The following is a 14,465-nucleotide window of genomic DNA, read 5'->3' as shown; positions in this document are numbered from 1 at the left end:
CTGTTACTGTTCTACAGCGGGTCTTTCCACCCATAATACAACACGAGGGTCTTTTTCCTGCAGTAGCACGGCTCGTTGGTCTAGGGGTATGATTCTCGCTTAGGGTGCGAGAGGTCCCGGGTTCAAATCCCGGACGAGCCCTTACTTTTTGAAAGGATCCACCGCAAAATCGCTGTTTTGTGTGAGTGAAGCTCTGAAGGACGAAGCCTCTGGTGTCAGCTCTGATCGGAGCCTCAGAGAATCACAGGGTTTTGCAACAGGAAACACTGGAAACGTTCGCTCTCCTTCAAAATGACGACACACGTTTTCTTTGTTAGTTCCACTGATGTATTTTAGATGCACATTTAAAAAAAAACAAAAAAAAAACACTGTTAGTCAGTGGAAGTAAAATAAAGAGGGCTCGTCCGGGATTTGAACCCGGGACCTCTCGCACCCGAAGCGAGAATCATACCCCTAGACCAACGAGCCTAGACGACCCTTACCACAGTAATACATATTATCAATCTTCACCATGTGATGTACACTAACCTCATACGGTTTCACTTTTCCGTCTTTGTAAACTAACATATTTTGCTGGATAGGGTTTATATTGGATTCGTAAGAGAACAATAAAGACACGCAGAGCAATTCAATTAACTTCTTTTTATATATCATACATAAGACTGTCTTAATATAATACAAAGGGCATTGTCATAAACACAGCAAAGTCTTGACTAGATCTTACAATCTGTGGATACATGGACTTATCCTTTCCCCCATGCTGTTCAATTCTATAGTGCATGTTGCATGTACAAAAAAAGTGAAAAAATGTGGAATCAAAAAAAAAAAGAAAGAAAAAGAAAACAAACAAAAAAAAGGATAAATCCAAATTAAATAAGAGGATTTCAACTTCTGTTGGGTGTTCAGATATGTCAACAAGTATACGTGTTTGTGTGTAACCCACAAACTGAACAGGCTTATGAAAGATGGAACCTTTTTTCAACCATGTGCTTCTCATATAACCAAAAAGTAAGGTTTGTGATGTACATGCACTTACAATATACCCTGTGAAAATTATTAAGGTTTGAAGATCTAGCTTTCCCTGTTTGATTCAAACCCTACCTCATAGTGTTGTCCTGATGTAGTCAAGTACCTTTGCCAAAAGGCAAGGTTTTGCCACTAAGAAAACAGGAGTTCCTGCCCACTGAATGGTCACCAAATTGACAAACATAATCAACATACCAGCAGGAGCAAGGTAGTGAGTTCTATACTTCCTTTATTAAAAAAATATAAATATATACATAAATTCTATTTCAACTATTAAAAAGGGGCTGCATTTCATGACAACTGCTCTAAATAAGAGGTCAATCAGCATGATCTGAAATAGGCGCACACTTACGAGTCACTGCAGTCAATTTTTTTTTATTTTTCAGTCTTTATTTTTGGAATGTTTAGTACCAGTATGAGTGCCAGTCATAAAACCACTGGCGATTTCTAAATGTCTCAAATTCTGCGGGGTATGAAAAATGATTGCAAATTTGCAATTAACCTTGACATCCAGATAAAACCCCAATCTCAATATAGGTAGCTTTACATTTTGTTTGTGGAAATACCAAGCAGGATTTCTTATGATGGTTTCCCCTTTAAAATGACAACAGCAATACCTGTGGCCTGCCCTTAATTTGAATGGTGGCTGTGGGCAGGTTTTTTTCTATCCAATTTTCAAAGCTGATAAAATGAGCAACAGAAGAAAGAAAGCACTTCAAACTCCCTGATATAAAAAAAAAAAAGAATCTGGATATTGACTGTAATGTTTTGAGGACATGCATGTCTGCCTAGGCAAAGCATGTGATTGTGGGCTGATGGACACCCTTTCCCTTTGAATAGGACAACAATCATGGGGATCTGCCCTACCAAATCAGAACAATGCCATTCAACACAAACTGATTTGCCACAATTATCTTAACGCTGCCAAGACAATGACATTAAGTCTTGCTTCATGGCAGAAACTAGCCAAGTTGACCAAATGATGTATGAAAGGCAGCAAAACCCTTTGAAATAGTATGATGGGGCAAAAGAAAAACGACGACACAGAAATAGAACGCATTAGTCTCCTTTTTTTTTTTTTTAAACCATCAGCTTCTATCTTGCTACTCCGGAGCCTGCAGAGTAACTACCAAATTCTCTAACATACCAAGTTTTAAAAGACTCCCAAAATAATCTACCAATTAATATGGAAACAGTTTTGGTAAAACGTTGCAAACAAATCTGGCCAGAATACACAATAGCCAACGGTCTCAACAACGGTCTCCAGTTTTGCTAAAGTAAAATATTGCAGCTGTTTGTATTGACGTTAAAATAAGATCTTGATAAACTTTGCGTCAAAGTGGTGAACTGCTACATTATTGGTTACAGACACCTATATGCTATAAAACAACTGCTTTGGTATAAAAACATATCCAAAGGGAAAATAAATTCTTGTAAAATTCACAGCATAATTTGAGGAGAAAAAAGGCAGTCACTTAACTCGTTTTTTTCTTCAGTTTCCATGTTTTGGATGGAGAGACTTGTGCAGGTGGTTCTGATGAGGAACTACATGCAAAAGGGGAAAATAACAAAACATAAAAGGGTAGACTCTGGAATAGATAGTTCTTTCCACTGCAAAATCCTTAACCAGTGAATAAGATTCTCAAGGAAGTAATGTTTAGGAGGTTGTTGTGTACAATAAGACCCTGTTATGTGGGGCCCTGCTGAAGAAGTAATCTTTGTCGAGAAAGGCCTCAAATTACCATTCTTATTTACCTTTTCTAAGTTGTTTTAATTTCCTTAAAGAATTAAGGGCTGTCTAGAGAGAAAAATAGAGAAAAGCCATCTTAATTCAAATGATAATGTCCAGCTCCATCCCACTCCAAGTCCATGAGTCATAAGGCCAAAGGGTTATCTAGAACCAGCCACTGACTGTCTTCCTCTCCCTGGGCTGGATCCTTTCGTCTCCCGTGCCCATCGCTGCTCTCGTCTGTGCCGGGCCCGGTCGCAGCTCGCAGGACTACGGGGCCTCTAGGCCTGAGGGGTGGTGCTTCCCTCTCCTTTGACCCGGTCGGTGTCAGTATCCACCTGCGGGTTTCTCTTCTCCGACCGGCCAGCACACGCTATAGGGACTCCACTCCACTGCCGTGTGCTTCCCTTCGACAGAGTTACACAATACCGACCAACAACAAGAAATATCACCGCAAACACTTCCCCTCATTGTCAAGCTACAGGATTTACAAGCAGCTTTTACGTGAAATTTTCACTTAAAAGGGCAAAATAATTAAGAACCAGTGGAACAGTAATGTCAGGCAGTCCACATTTTGAATCGAAAAAGGACGCCAAGCATTTCATCACCAACAGCTACCTGCAAAACAGCTTCAAACTTCGCTCTGAAATGCTCCTTAGAAGATTTTGCCACATAATACCATATGGTGATTACTTGGTGGTTACATGAAACTGGTGAAATGGTAAGATGGATGTCTCAATCTCACTATGGTTATTCCGCAGTATTATTTTGTGCCTAATGATTGCAAAAGAAAAACTGATGAAAATTACATATATACTTTTTAACAAAGATTTTTCTCTGTAGTAGCGGTTCAGTGATATCTCCCTTCTGACGTGAGCAGCTTTTGTTCTCAACACACCTTGTAGTAAAAAACACCACCTTAAAAATGACGCACAGGGGGAACACACAGCCAAATGTCAGTGCAGTCACGAGCTGGCCATAGAACTCTGCTGCACACACACTCCAGTCATTGGAGACTCCTCCCGGTCCATGCCCTGCCTCATGCCCAGGTGGCCTTCCGCTAGGTAGTGGGCAGGCCCTGTGTTCGTGCCCATGGAGAATGCAGGGTGCGCTGCCATGCCAGTCTCCTGCCGTGGGTTCGAGAAGGCACCTAGCCCCATACTCAGCCCACCATTCTGACCAAAGTCAAGGGCTCCGGCGGGCAAATGGCGGAGCTGGTAGGCCTGGTTGCCATGGTTCCCAGTGGAAGAGGACGATGTAGAGGAAGAGGAGGCAGAGGAAGACAGGGAGGTCATGGACAGATGGCCATGAACCACTTCCATGGAGTCCTGTGTTGAGGAGCTGTGTGTCGGGGAGGTGTAGTGGCGAGGGCGTGGCCGCGTAGCCATCATCGGCCCGTGGTGGTGATGAGCATGTGAGTGGGGATGCAGGGCCTTAGGGTGCTGAGGGGGAACATGGAAGGTGGTTTCCTGGACTGGGTGTGTCTCTCCAGTGACCGACTCTGGTCCAACGCCACCTCCCCACACCAGCGGGGGTGGGTAAGGCTGTCTTGCCTGTCAATGTCAAGCACATAACAAAGTCAGTTGTAGAATACAGCTGCATAGTTTTTCTAGCCTTGAGGCAGTGATGCTCAACTGTTACCACATAACATTGAAATAGACTTAATTTCAGTACAATGAAATAAAAGTTGACATGTTTGTCAACTGACACACAATCACACCCTTCATAACATTTCATTTCAAGACTGCAGTTTTAGAATTCTAAGAATATTAATCCTGTCTTATATAAGAATCTGCCAACAACAGTAAACCAAACATTTTAAAGCACATATTCATTTGTCTTTTAGATTTGTTCTGAAGAAAAAATGTAATCTTAAATCATGAGTAAAACTTCCTTGTGCTGCTGTGTCGTTTGCAAATTTCCTCTATGGAGGATCAATAAAGGTACATCTTCTCCTAAAACTACAAATATCCATTGACTTCCACCACAATATGTCCACTCAGTATCAGATCACATTCAGATCCCTCCATCGAACTCACTGACCTGTGGGCAGAGGCTGTCACCATCGATGGCAGGCAGGGCCGTGCCGAAGTGTCCTCCACTGTGCAAGTGGTGATGGGTAGGGTCTGATCTTGCTCTGCCACTGGTACTTGTCCCAGATGATCCTCCTAAGGGTTAAACAAGGTGTCAAAAGTGCAGCCTCAACAACAACACATTAAATATATCAAATGCTACAATAAGATTCACTCATGTTTATCAAAACATACAACACATGTTATGACTCAAAGTTTCACAATGAAATAGATTTTAATCATTTGAAAGATTCTCTTTCTGGCTTATAATTTGCTTCAGTTCACAGCATTGATACCAAGTTCCACAAGAGTCAACAACCCTCTTACTGAAAAGATAATCGTACTGTTGTGATATGATATATGTCACATCTTATCCTAGACCACAAGAACTGACAGATCAATGTTTCACTACATTTAAGGACAAGGGAACAGGTGCCCAATGTTTTTAGATGGGAGTTACCTGAACTAGAGGAGGTGCTGGAGGTGGTTCCTGAAGACTGGGACTGCTCTAATGCGGGGCTTGTAGACACGCTGCTGCTTGTATTGGTCCCCTCATCCGCAGTCTTCTTGAAGAAGCTGTGCTGCAGGGCATAGTAGGGCTGGATGCGGCTCTTGGGGTCATAGTCCAACATCCGGAGGATCAGGTCCTTGAACTTCAAGTAGTCAGCAACAGCATGGCCAGACTCCCCTGCCCTCCGGCCACCTGGACCCCCTGTCTCCACACCCAGGATGGAGTGGAGCTTCCGTGAGGCTGGAGGCTTATACTGTTAAGGCAAAGTGCACAAAGATTAGGAGATTTACTCATCAGAGACTACAGCATTTCATGTCACAATCTACCTTGGTTTTAACGATAATCACAAAGCACAAATTTTGTTTAAAGGCCAAGTTAAGCAAAGAACTGAGCTCACCCTTTTGCCATCTTTGGTCTTCTTTACACTCCATGTACCATCCGAAAGCTTCTCAAAGAACTTCCTGGCTTTTGGGGCTAGGTCCATTATGTGATTAGGTGGGATACCAAGAACCTCGACTATTTTGTTCATCTGGTCCACCTGTGGAAAATGTTATCAATCAAGTTACATCTTCATGCAAGCATAGGTACGCATCAGGCAGAACTGCAAAAATGTACATTGTAAACCTATAACTTTACATAAGACAGCTTGACTTAACTGTTTTAAACCCAGTATGTAAAGTTAAACATCCTTAAATGTTCTATGATAATTTAAAAAACATTTAACTTCAGACAAGTAGCTACAATGTCAAACAGAATGTTAAGGGTTGACAACTGGGAGATGTGTGATATGTTTTTAACTTCACTTCTCAAATTTGGAGGTGTACACGATCTTATTTAAAAGCTGCAGTTGCAATTCAAAGAGTGACACAGAACGAAACAATTTGATTGGTAATATTTCAGTTCCTTTCACCTCATTGGCTCCGCTGAAGAGAGGCTCTCCAGTGTGCATCTCTACCAAGATGCAACCCAAGGACCACATGTCAATGGCCAGGTCATAGGGCATTCCCAGCAGCACCTCTGGGGAACGGTAGAAGCGACTCTGGATATATTGGTATATCTAAAAAAAGAAGACACAGAAACTCAGTCTCATTTGCTTAAAAACTCTGAATTGCCTGTTAAATACACCTGATCTTTACAGGCAACATCACACACATCAATGGGACATTTTGCATTTAATTGTTGATGAGGAAAACTGCCTCAACTTACCCTTTGTCCCAGTTGGCATGAGCTGCCAAAGTCCACTATTTTGATGGCACTCCGCTTGGGGTTGCAGAGGAGGATGTTCTCAGGCTTCAGGTCACAGTGGATGATGCTGAGCTCAGGCGTGGCCAGGAAGAGCAGCGCCGTGCATAGCTGCTGGGCAAACTTCCGGGTGAGGTTGAGTGAGACGCCACGGAAGTTGGTATTTCGGAGCAGGTCATACAGGTTATATGAAAGCATCTCAAACACGAGGCAGAGGTGGTTCCGAAACATGAAGTGACGCTTTAGGTGAACTGCAGAAAATCAAATTGTACGCATGTTAGTCAGATACAGAAAAAGCCTTTCAATTTCCTTAATATGTCTTATCAAATCAAATTTCAAGAGTAGATTACCGATGTAGTATTTCATCTCGGTATCATGTTTGTTCATGAGCTCTAGCAGGCGCACTTCAATCTGGGCTTGATTGAGGAAAGCTTTCTTGTTCTTGATGATCTTAATGGCAACCCATTCCTGCTCTGCCCGGTCATATGCTTTCACAACCTAAAAGATTCAAAGAAAACAGTCATTTTTAATGTTACCCAAAATTAGATTCAAACTGCTTTGTTAACTATAGATATTAACACTTCTGCTTTTAAGTGCAAATGAAAAACTGTCAGAAAGCAGCATTGAATATTTCAGTTATTGATTCAGACAAAAATAAAAACCATCATGTGATCTTCAAATTAAAGACAACTTCCTCGGTCACATGTAATCAAATCAAGTTGTGCATGTGTGTAATTTTGAATTAAGTACCTGTCCAAACGATCCTTTTCCTATCAAGGAATCAATCTCATAACGGTCCATCCACTTCTCCCCATTCTTGACGATGTAGTCATAGTTATCATCGTCATAGCCATCATTAAAGACCTTCCTCTCTTTTTTGTGACTGGAGTCTTCACCCTGACCCTGTTGGTGCCGCCGCTTCTTTTTTGCATAATACACCTATAAATAAACAAAACAATACATATGATCACACATGAATTCATATTGGTTTTCATTTACAAAGTTTCACAGTTACTTTATTTCTTCCAATAAAAAAAACAAACAGATGATATCGATAGATGTACATAATAAAAATAAACTAACCTCATTGATGTGTTTGTATGTTTTGATAAGGTCAATGGAGAGCTTCCTCAGGGGAGCTGAAGTTGGGTCACGAAAGCACTGGGGCATGTGCCTCTGAAGTATCAAAAGGGAGATGCACAACATTTCATAAACAAACAATAAGCACAGTCCTTTTGTTAGTAACAGGCTTTGGTTAAGTCTTCTATGACATTAATTAAATATACTAGCAGAATTATTTGCATTCTTATTCTTTCACCACACATTAAAACTGAAAGAAATCAAAGAGCTGGGGCAGGGTACGGTAAGTGTACCTGATTGGCAGTGAGCTGTGGTGTCTGGTCGCTGTACGGTAAGACCGTAACAGATTGGTCAGTGCTTGGCTGGTGGCGGTCACTGTACTGCTGGTGCGTATGGGGCATTGGAGCAGCCATCTGAAGACCAGCAGTGTGTAAAGAAAAAGAGGGCGCAAGCCGGACGGACGAAGGTTTGCATGCTGAAGTCTCTCCTCCTGGAAGAAATGACACTTCTATGAATTGTATCCTTAACTCAACAGTATATATAACACAACAGACAAAGGAGGAAAAGAGGTAATAATCCTAATCTAAAACTACTGTATTTCCTCCACAATAAAGGCCTCAAAATAAAGCAGGAAAAGAAATGTGTCACCTATTGTACAGATATAATATGATATATTATCTGTTCTAACCAGTGAGAATTTTCAGCAAAAGAAAAATCATTTTGGAAAGAAATATATATGCAAAGTGAAAATTATGCATTTGTAATATTTACATTTATGTTGAAATGATCAAGCTAAGGCTTTAAAACAGACATGATCACAAAAGATGTTGAAATGAAGAACAAGGATTAATTCATTGTTAAGAGAAATGTCAGGTTAATGCATAGTGTCTTTTGTTAAATCTGTTAAGTCATAAAAATGCATCAAAGGACAAGCACAAAATAAAATATAGCAGTAATATATCAACCTTTGTGAAGAAAAAGGAGCAAAACAGCAGCTTTAACAGTGAAAAGGGGTGAAAATGAAGCATCTCCACACTGTACAGTGAATCATCCTTCATTTTAAGCCAGAAGGAATCAAAAAATTATTAAATAGCATGTTCAGCTATCAGCATCTCTCACCAGACAACACAATTCACCAGTGCTACACAGTAACCACTATTCAGAATCCCAGCAACAGCACCTAATTAGCATAGCCTATCACCACAGAGATACAGCGTGATTTGGCAAGCCCATCAATGCACAGACCAATCACAACGCAGTATGCAAATAGCCTACTTTTGTTGCCAGGGCAGAGCTGCTCCCATTTTCCAATGAGAAAACAAGAAATAAACAAGAAATAAAATTGAACTTTGGCACACTTAGACGCTGCTTTCAACACAAGAGCCTGACAGCAAAATAGCTGCACAGCCCAAAACCTGCACTCCATCCGAGAGCGTTAGAAAGCTGACCCAGCTTTGGAAAAGGAGAAAATACACATCCACTGACAGAAAGAAGAGAAACTGTAAGGTGATAGAGCACAAGCAAAGGCTGTATTTTAAGAACCTCAACCGTTTCGTTATATTATATTATATAACACAAACATATATATATATACACATTTATATATAAATGTGTATATATATATATATTTATTAATTTTTATATATAAATATAATTTATACATTTAAAAAAAAAAAAAATCTAATGTTGTAAAAATAGACTCAGCTATAATGTTAAAACTACTTCAGTTAAATAAGGTAAATCTTAAAGAATTTATTCAAATCGTATTTTATACACATTAAATCCAAAGCACTAAAATGACCAGACAGATTTGTCATGATGACTAGTGTGCCTATTTTAATGCTTGTTCAGCTTAGATCTGCGAATGATGTCAAACCAATTTTAATCACTCTGAGCTCTGTCATCAAATAAGAAAGTTCAACTGAATTAATGGAAATATTTAATCGTTAATATACTTAGTATTAATTTCCCATTCTTTGACTTTTACTCTCCTTGGGATGAGAAAGATGTGAGTTTAGCTGCCTAATTCACAACAGCAAAATAAGAGAATGAGAAGAAGTTATTAAGAGCACCGCTTTCCCCCAATAGGGTTAAGGCTTAATATATAGCAGCTAACCTGGATGCATCGTCTCCTGTAAAATTCATATCATCCTGGGAGGAGAGTCCAGCAGCAAACCACAACCCACTACAAAGAATTAAAAACAGATCATTATCAATGTGCATCTTTGGTGGGTTTTAACTTCATGGTGGCTAAACTTTTTTGAGAAGAAGGGACAGAGGATCCCTAAAGAGCAGGGGACACCCCTAAACTTTTAAGAGTGTACTTGGGTAATTTTATGAACTCTTGGTTTTTTTTAAAATATTGCTAAAATTAAAAAGGTAAGCTGATTGTGGATCACTGATTAGAAGCAGTAAGTTCCCAGACAATTAACTTATCAAAACACAAAAGAACTATGGTGAAACTGATAAGATAGATAGCTGAAAAAGAGAGGCACAGACAATGTATTACATGTTTTAAAATATTGTGGCCTTAATAGCACTGGATCTCCTCTCAGAACGTCCAATGACTTCTATATTACAATGAACTTTAAGAGCTGAAATATACTTTTGAAAATGTGGTAGTCCAACTGGCCCAACTGAAAATATTGTACAAGATTATGCAAATTGACAAAGAACTACAAAAAGTTTGGTTTGAGCCCATTTTACTAACACAAAACCTAAGATGACTATAGGGAAAATGTGACATCTTAAGAATCACTAACCCTGATGGGAAAATGAAGGCTGTATTTAAGCACAAAGCCATTTTGCAAGCCCACTTGTAGCTTTGTACTCTCCCTTAAAACGTTTGATTAGTCTTCATTTTCAGTACTGACACATGAACAGTTCCTTTCCTGGCTCGACTCATCATGGCATCAACGGGCCTATTTAGGTGTAAATATAACGACAGCTAGCTTGCTATTGGTAGCCGTATCATATCATAGGTGATGGCTAAAGATCTCTGTAACGAGTGTGTGTCATCTTCTCACGCCCAAATGATTAGATCCATGCCGAAGCTGAATCAAATGTAACCGATCCAAAACAATTAAAAGCCTAACGGTCTTCTTTAACGACGGAGCCCGGGTAGCTCTGTACTTACAGATGGGGTAGAGATCGTCATGGTTGGAATTTAGAAAGCATATTCAGTATTAATCTGCGTCCTCTCCTGCTACATATCGTTGGCGTTTGCTCCCAATCCCTCGTATAAATGACAATCGCATCCAGGCTCTCGTTACCGTTAGCAGACTAATGTTAACTAGCTAGCGTTGTCGTCGTTAACGTTACCCTGAAAAACTGCGGGACAAGCGAGCACATCTCTCACCAATCCAGCGTTAACGTTAGCTAGTGACGCTGTGTTCAGCCAGCGGGTTGCGGGGCCCATTCAGCTGGTTCGTCAACAAGTCAACGTTAACCATTAGCCAGGTTAGCCGAATTAGCTACCAGGCATTAGCCAGGTTAGCTAGGTGAGCTTCCGTACTGTATAAATCTGAAACCCAAACTACACCTATGATGTTAATACAATGAGACATTGCACTGACAGTGACTCGAGCGGAGCAGTTAGCTAACACGCAACATTTGCCTCAATCGTACAATGACAGTGTCTAATATCGCGGAGTTAACGTTAGCTGTAACGTTAACGCCGTGCCAGCATGACTCTCCGCCAAAGCCCACACAATCCGCTGTACCCTCTAGTCCACAGCCAGCTGGAAATCAGCTCCCATCTAACATCAAAATTAGTCCGTTGACCTACTGACTGGAAGCAAATGTTACCGCTGGCTTCAGTGGAGTCGGCGCCGCCACAAAATGTTAGCTAGCCGCCATACCATAAGCTACCATTCTCAACTTCACTGTCGCGTCCATCATGGTTTACTGTTCGCGTTACATATAGTGTGCATCTGCGAAAGCGCTAACGTGAGACGATGGGCAGACGAATGTCAAAGAAAACAGTTTATAGATGCTCACCTCTGATGGCACGATCTTCATTTAAAGTCCAATAACCTGTATGATGAGGAAACTTATCCAGCTTGAGCTTCTCCCCTCCCTGCACGGTTAGCGAGTAATGTTAACGTTAAATCCAATGCCCGTCCTCTGGCCGGCAAACTCTAAAATAATTCACCAGCCAGATTCAATACGCGTTTCATGTCCAAAGCTCCGGTGAACAACATCGGCGATCGAAGCAAGTTAGACTAACGTTACCATCAGCTGTTGACTAGCACCATGCTAACGTTAACTAGCACGCATATCTTACTAGCTAACCCTAGCGAACTGGCTAGCTAGTTGACAAAATGAACGCAGCTAACATTAGCTACCTGCCCGGGCTAGCTGTAGCCTATCTGGCTAGCCCGAAGCTAACGATTCTAGCCACCGCTAAATAAACGTTATGCCAAATTGCGATTTGACGTCGTCTTTGCGAATCTAGCGTCGGCCGCTTCGATAAACACGACAATGCGGTCGAGCGCCGAGTATTTCCAACGCGAAACAGAAGCCGTGTCCTCTGATAATTTTGGTTAGGAATTTTGTGTCAATTTTCACAAAATGGCGCGCGGTCCAAACCTGCGCAGTGAACCGGCCCGGTGGACCAGAGACACGGACAACTGAGTTAGTGCGGCGCCGCCTAATTATTTCAGCTATGTTAAAACGTCGGCCTCTCGGTCCTCCTCATCCGATCCACTGGACGCATCTCGACACCCCAAAACGTCAAATATACATCCACTGACAGCGTTATTCCGGCGGGAAGGGAGAACATTTGAAAAGACTGAGCTGGGGAAAAAAAACCCTCCTGACAAAATGGCGATGCTCTAGCTTGTTGCCATGGCAACTGTCAATCAAAAAAAAAAAGAAAAACCCCAAGTGCCCGGATGTACCAATGACGAATAAAATCTCCCTGGTCCGAGTTACAGGACAACACGCGACTCCAGCGGCGCAGCTCATCACCTCTGATCATCACCTCTGATCATCACCTCTGCTCAGCTTCACTCTGAAACACACTCACAGCTTTCAGCTCTCACACTTTGTGACATACAAACAGATCCGACTGGGAAGAGATCTGTGTGATTCTCTGCTGTTTCCCACTGTGCTGTCAGGGGATAGAAAGAGCATCTAATAAAGTATGTCATATTTTAAGCGATAGATGTATAGATGTATAGATGAATGGATGGATGGATGGATGGATATATAGATAGATAGGTTTTTATTGTTGTAAGTTGTTTTATTCAAATTGAAAGGTGCCAAGTGAGCCTTAACCTCTCCCTACTCAATACATACATAAATGACAATTAAATTAAAAAAACACATGAATCACATTGAAAATATAATGTAGATTATATATATAAAACAGGCCAATGATTAATTAATTTACCTTCAACAATGTTTCAATAAATGAAGCCTTGAAACTGAATGTGAACAAATCACAGGCCTAAACTTTTGTTGATTTCTTACAAAACATTTGTCCGTGCAAAGGGCAATATTGAATAAAGCTATATTACTACACCTTCGTGCATTATCAAGATAAAACTGTGAGTAGAACTGTGTGTTGCTATCAGAGTGGTGAGAAAATCTAGGTTGGGACAAACTGATTAGGGAAGAACATGAGAAGAAAAGAACTGGACCGTGGCTTCAAATGATGGTAGAGAGCTGCACAGTCTCCAGAGCTAAAACCCATCTAACTGGTTTAAGATGAACTGAGAGTGAAGGTGAAAACAAACTAACCTACAAGTGCAACACATTTGTGAGAACTTCCGTAACAGTGTTATTTTCTGGTTTTCTATATTGTAATAATATGACAAGTGTGCTCTGATGCTGGATGAGTAAAAGAAAGATTAGTTAGATTAGATTAAGATTAGTTCAACAACAAGATTCCATTATTTCCTTGCTTTTAAAACGATTTAAAAAAACCAAAACAAACAATCAGTGACTAAGGGCACAGGTCGTCTCACAGGTCAGACAAGTCTCAGTCATACATCTCATCACACTTGTAATACTTGTCTGACTTGTGAACACGGATAACTGACAAAAAACGGTTTCGGAGCAAGACATCTAAGGCCTTGGTGAACTGAGTCGTATTAAGCTCACAGGACAAATGTTTGATATCATTTAGTGGAAAATGTTTGGAAAAACTGTACCAATGATCACATTGTCGTACAATAAATACTGTGATGACATGTTAAAAAAGGATAAACATTACAGACTTACTGCTAATTTAAACAAACAAGTTTAAATAAGTTGCTAGTTCTAGTTTCGTAACCCGTAACCTGTCAGTGCAGTTAAAGAAATAATAATGATTATTTTACATGAGTGAAAAGTGAATTTATTACAATGAACTTTTCTGCGATAAAGTCAAACATTATAGCCATTAACCACTTTGTTGGTTTCTCAAAACACCTTTTTATTCCATCTCAAACAGCAATGAAAGTTATATCCTCCATTCACAGGAGACTCAGGTGAAACTATCAACTTAGCAGATTTGCTCATAAGAAAACTCCACAGGAAGATTTTTTGTTTAAAAAGTCAATCCTCTAGTGTGACACTAAAAGCATTAAGTGGCATTAAAATATATAAATATCAACTAAAAATGTATATTCCCTTTGCTCTTCAATGCAACAGATTTTTTTAGGTGTAAAACACGTTCATGATCGTTTCTGTTTTCAAAGAGCTGAGGACAACATGAAAAGTTTCTGTAAATGCTGCAGTTACACGCCTGTTGAGTTCAGACAAAGAGCTGCTTAATGCACTTTGATTAAATGTTAACTTTGTTTTCAGATCTGAAGCT

At 40.4% G+C, this 14,465-nt stretch overlaps 1 protein-coding gene and 2 non-coding genes across 5 annotated transcripts; 1 reads left to right on the top strand and 2 right to left on the bottom strand.

Moving 5' to 3' along the window:
• Positions 1-69: 69 nt before the first annotated feature.
• On the top strand, positions 70-141 carry trnap-agg. Its single transcript has one exon. It is a non-coding gene; the product is annotated as a tRNA-Pro (tRNA).
• Positions 142-396: 255 nt separating this feature from the next.
• trnap-cgg lies at positions 397-468 on the bottom strand. Its single transcript has one exon. It is a non-coding gene; the product is annotated as a tRNA-Pro (tRNA).
• Positions 469-627: 159 nt separating this feature from the next.
• dyrk1ab (dual-specificity tyrosine-(Y)-phosphorylation regulated kinase 1A, b) lies at positions 628-12,608 on the bottom strand. Of its 3 annotated transcripts, XM_034604107.1 has the most exons (12): positions 11,660-12,501; positions 9,777-9,845; positions 7,954-8,150; positions 7,664-7,756; positions 7,331-7,519; positions 6,931-7,078; positions 6,545-6,831; positions 6,249-6,395; positions 5,736-5,876; positions 5,288-5,591; positions 4,799-4,923; positions 628-4,308 (listed from the first exon to the last, which is right to left on the bottom strand). In XM_034604107.1, the coding sequence occupies exons 2-12, from the start codon at positions 9,784-9,786 to the stop codon at positions 3,721-3,723; spliced, it is 2,229 nt and encodes a 742-aa protein (XP_034459998.1). In that variant the 5' UTR covers positions 9,787-9,845; positions 11,660-12,501; the 3' UTR covers positions 628-3,720. The 3 variants fall into 3 exon arrangements, with proteins under 3 accessions (XP_034459998.1, XP_034459999.1, XP_034460001.1); XM_034604108.1 differs by lacking the exon at positions 9,777-9,845 and having other exon boundaries at positions 11,660-12,608; XM_034604110.1 differs by lacking the exons at positions 9,777-9,845; positions 11,660-12,501 and adding an exon at positions 10,797-11,577.
• Between the last annotated feature and the right edge of the window lie 1,857 nt (positions 12,609-14,465).

The sequence above is a fragment of the Hippoglossus hippoglossus genome, chromosome 13 (assembly GCF_009819705.1).
Source record: "Hippoglossus hippoglossus isolate fHipHip1 chromosome 13, fHipHip1.pri, whole genome shotgun sequence".
In the NCBI taxonomy this organism is placed as follows: Eukaryota; Metazoa; Chordata; class Actinopteri; order Pleuronectiformes; family Pleuronectidae; genus Hippoglossus; species Hippoglossus hippoglossus.
The sequence above is the reverse complement of the archived record's forward strand: the minus strand, read 5'-3'. Positions and strand labels throughout refer to the sequence as shown.

Bases quoted from the DNA above. Each gene is read 5' to 3' on its own strand.
- dyrk1ab (XM_034604107.1), bottom strand. The intron at 5,592-5,735 runs GTGAGCTCAGTT...TTGCCTTAACAG, and splicing joins AGACCAAAGATGGCAAAAGG to TATAAGCCTCCAGCCTCACG. The intron at 4,309-4,798 runs GTCAGTGAGTTC...TGACATTGACAG, and splicing joins GTGACAGCCTCTGCCCACAG to GCAAGACAGCCTTACCCACC.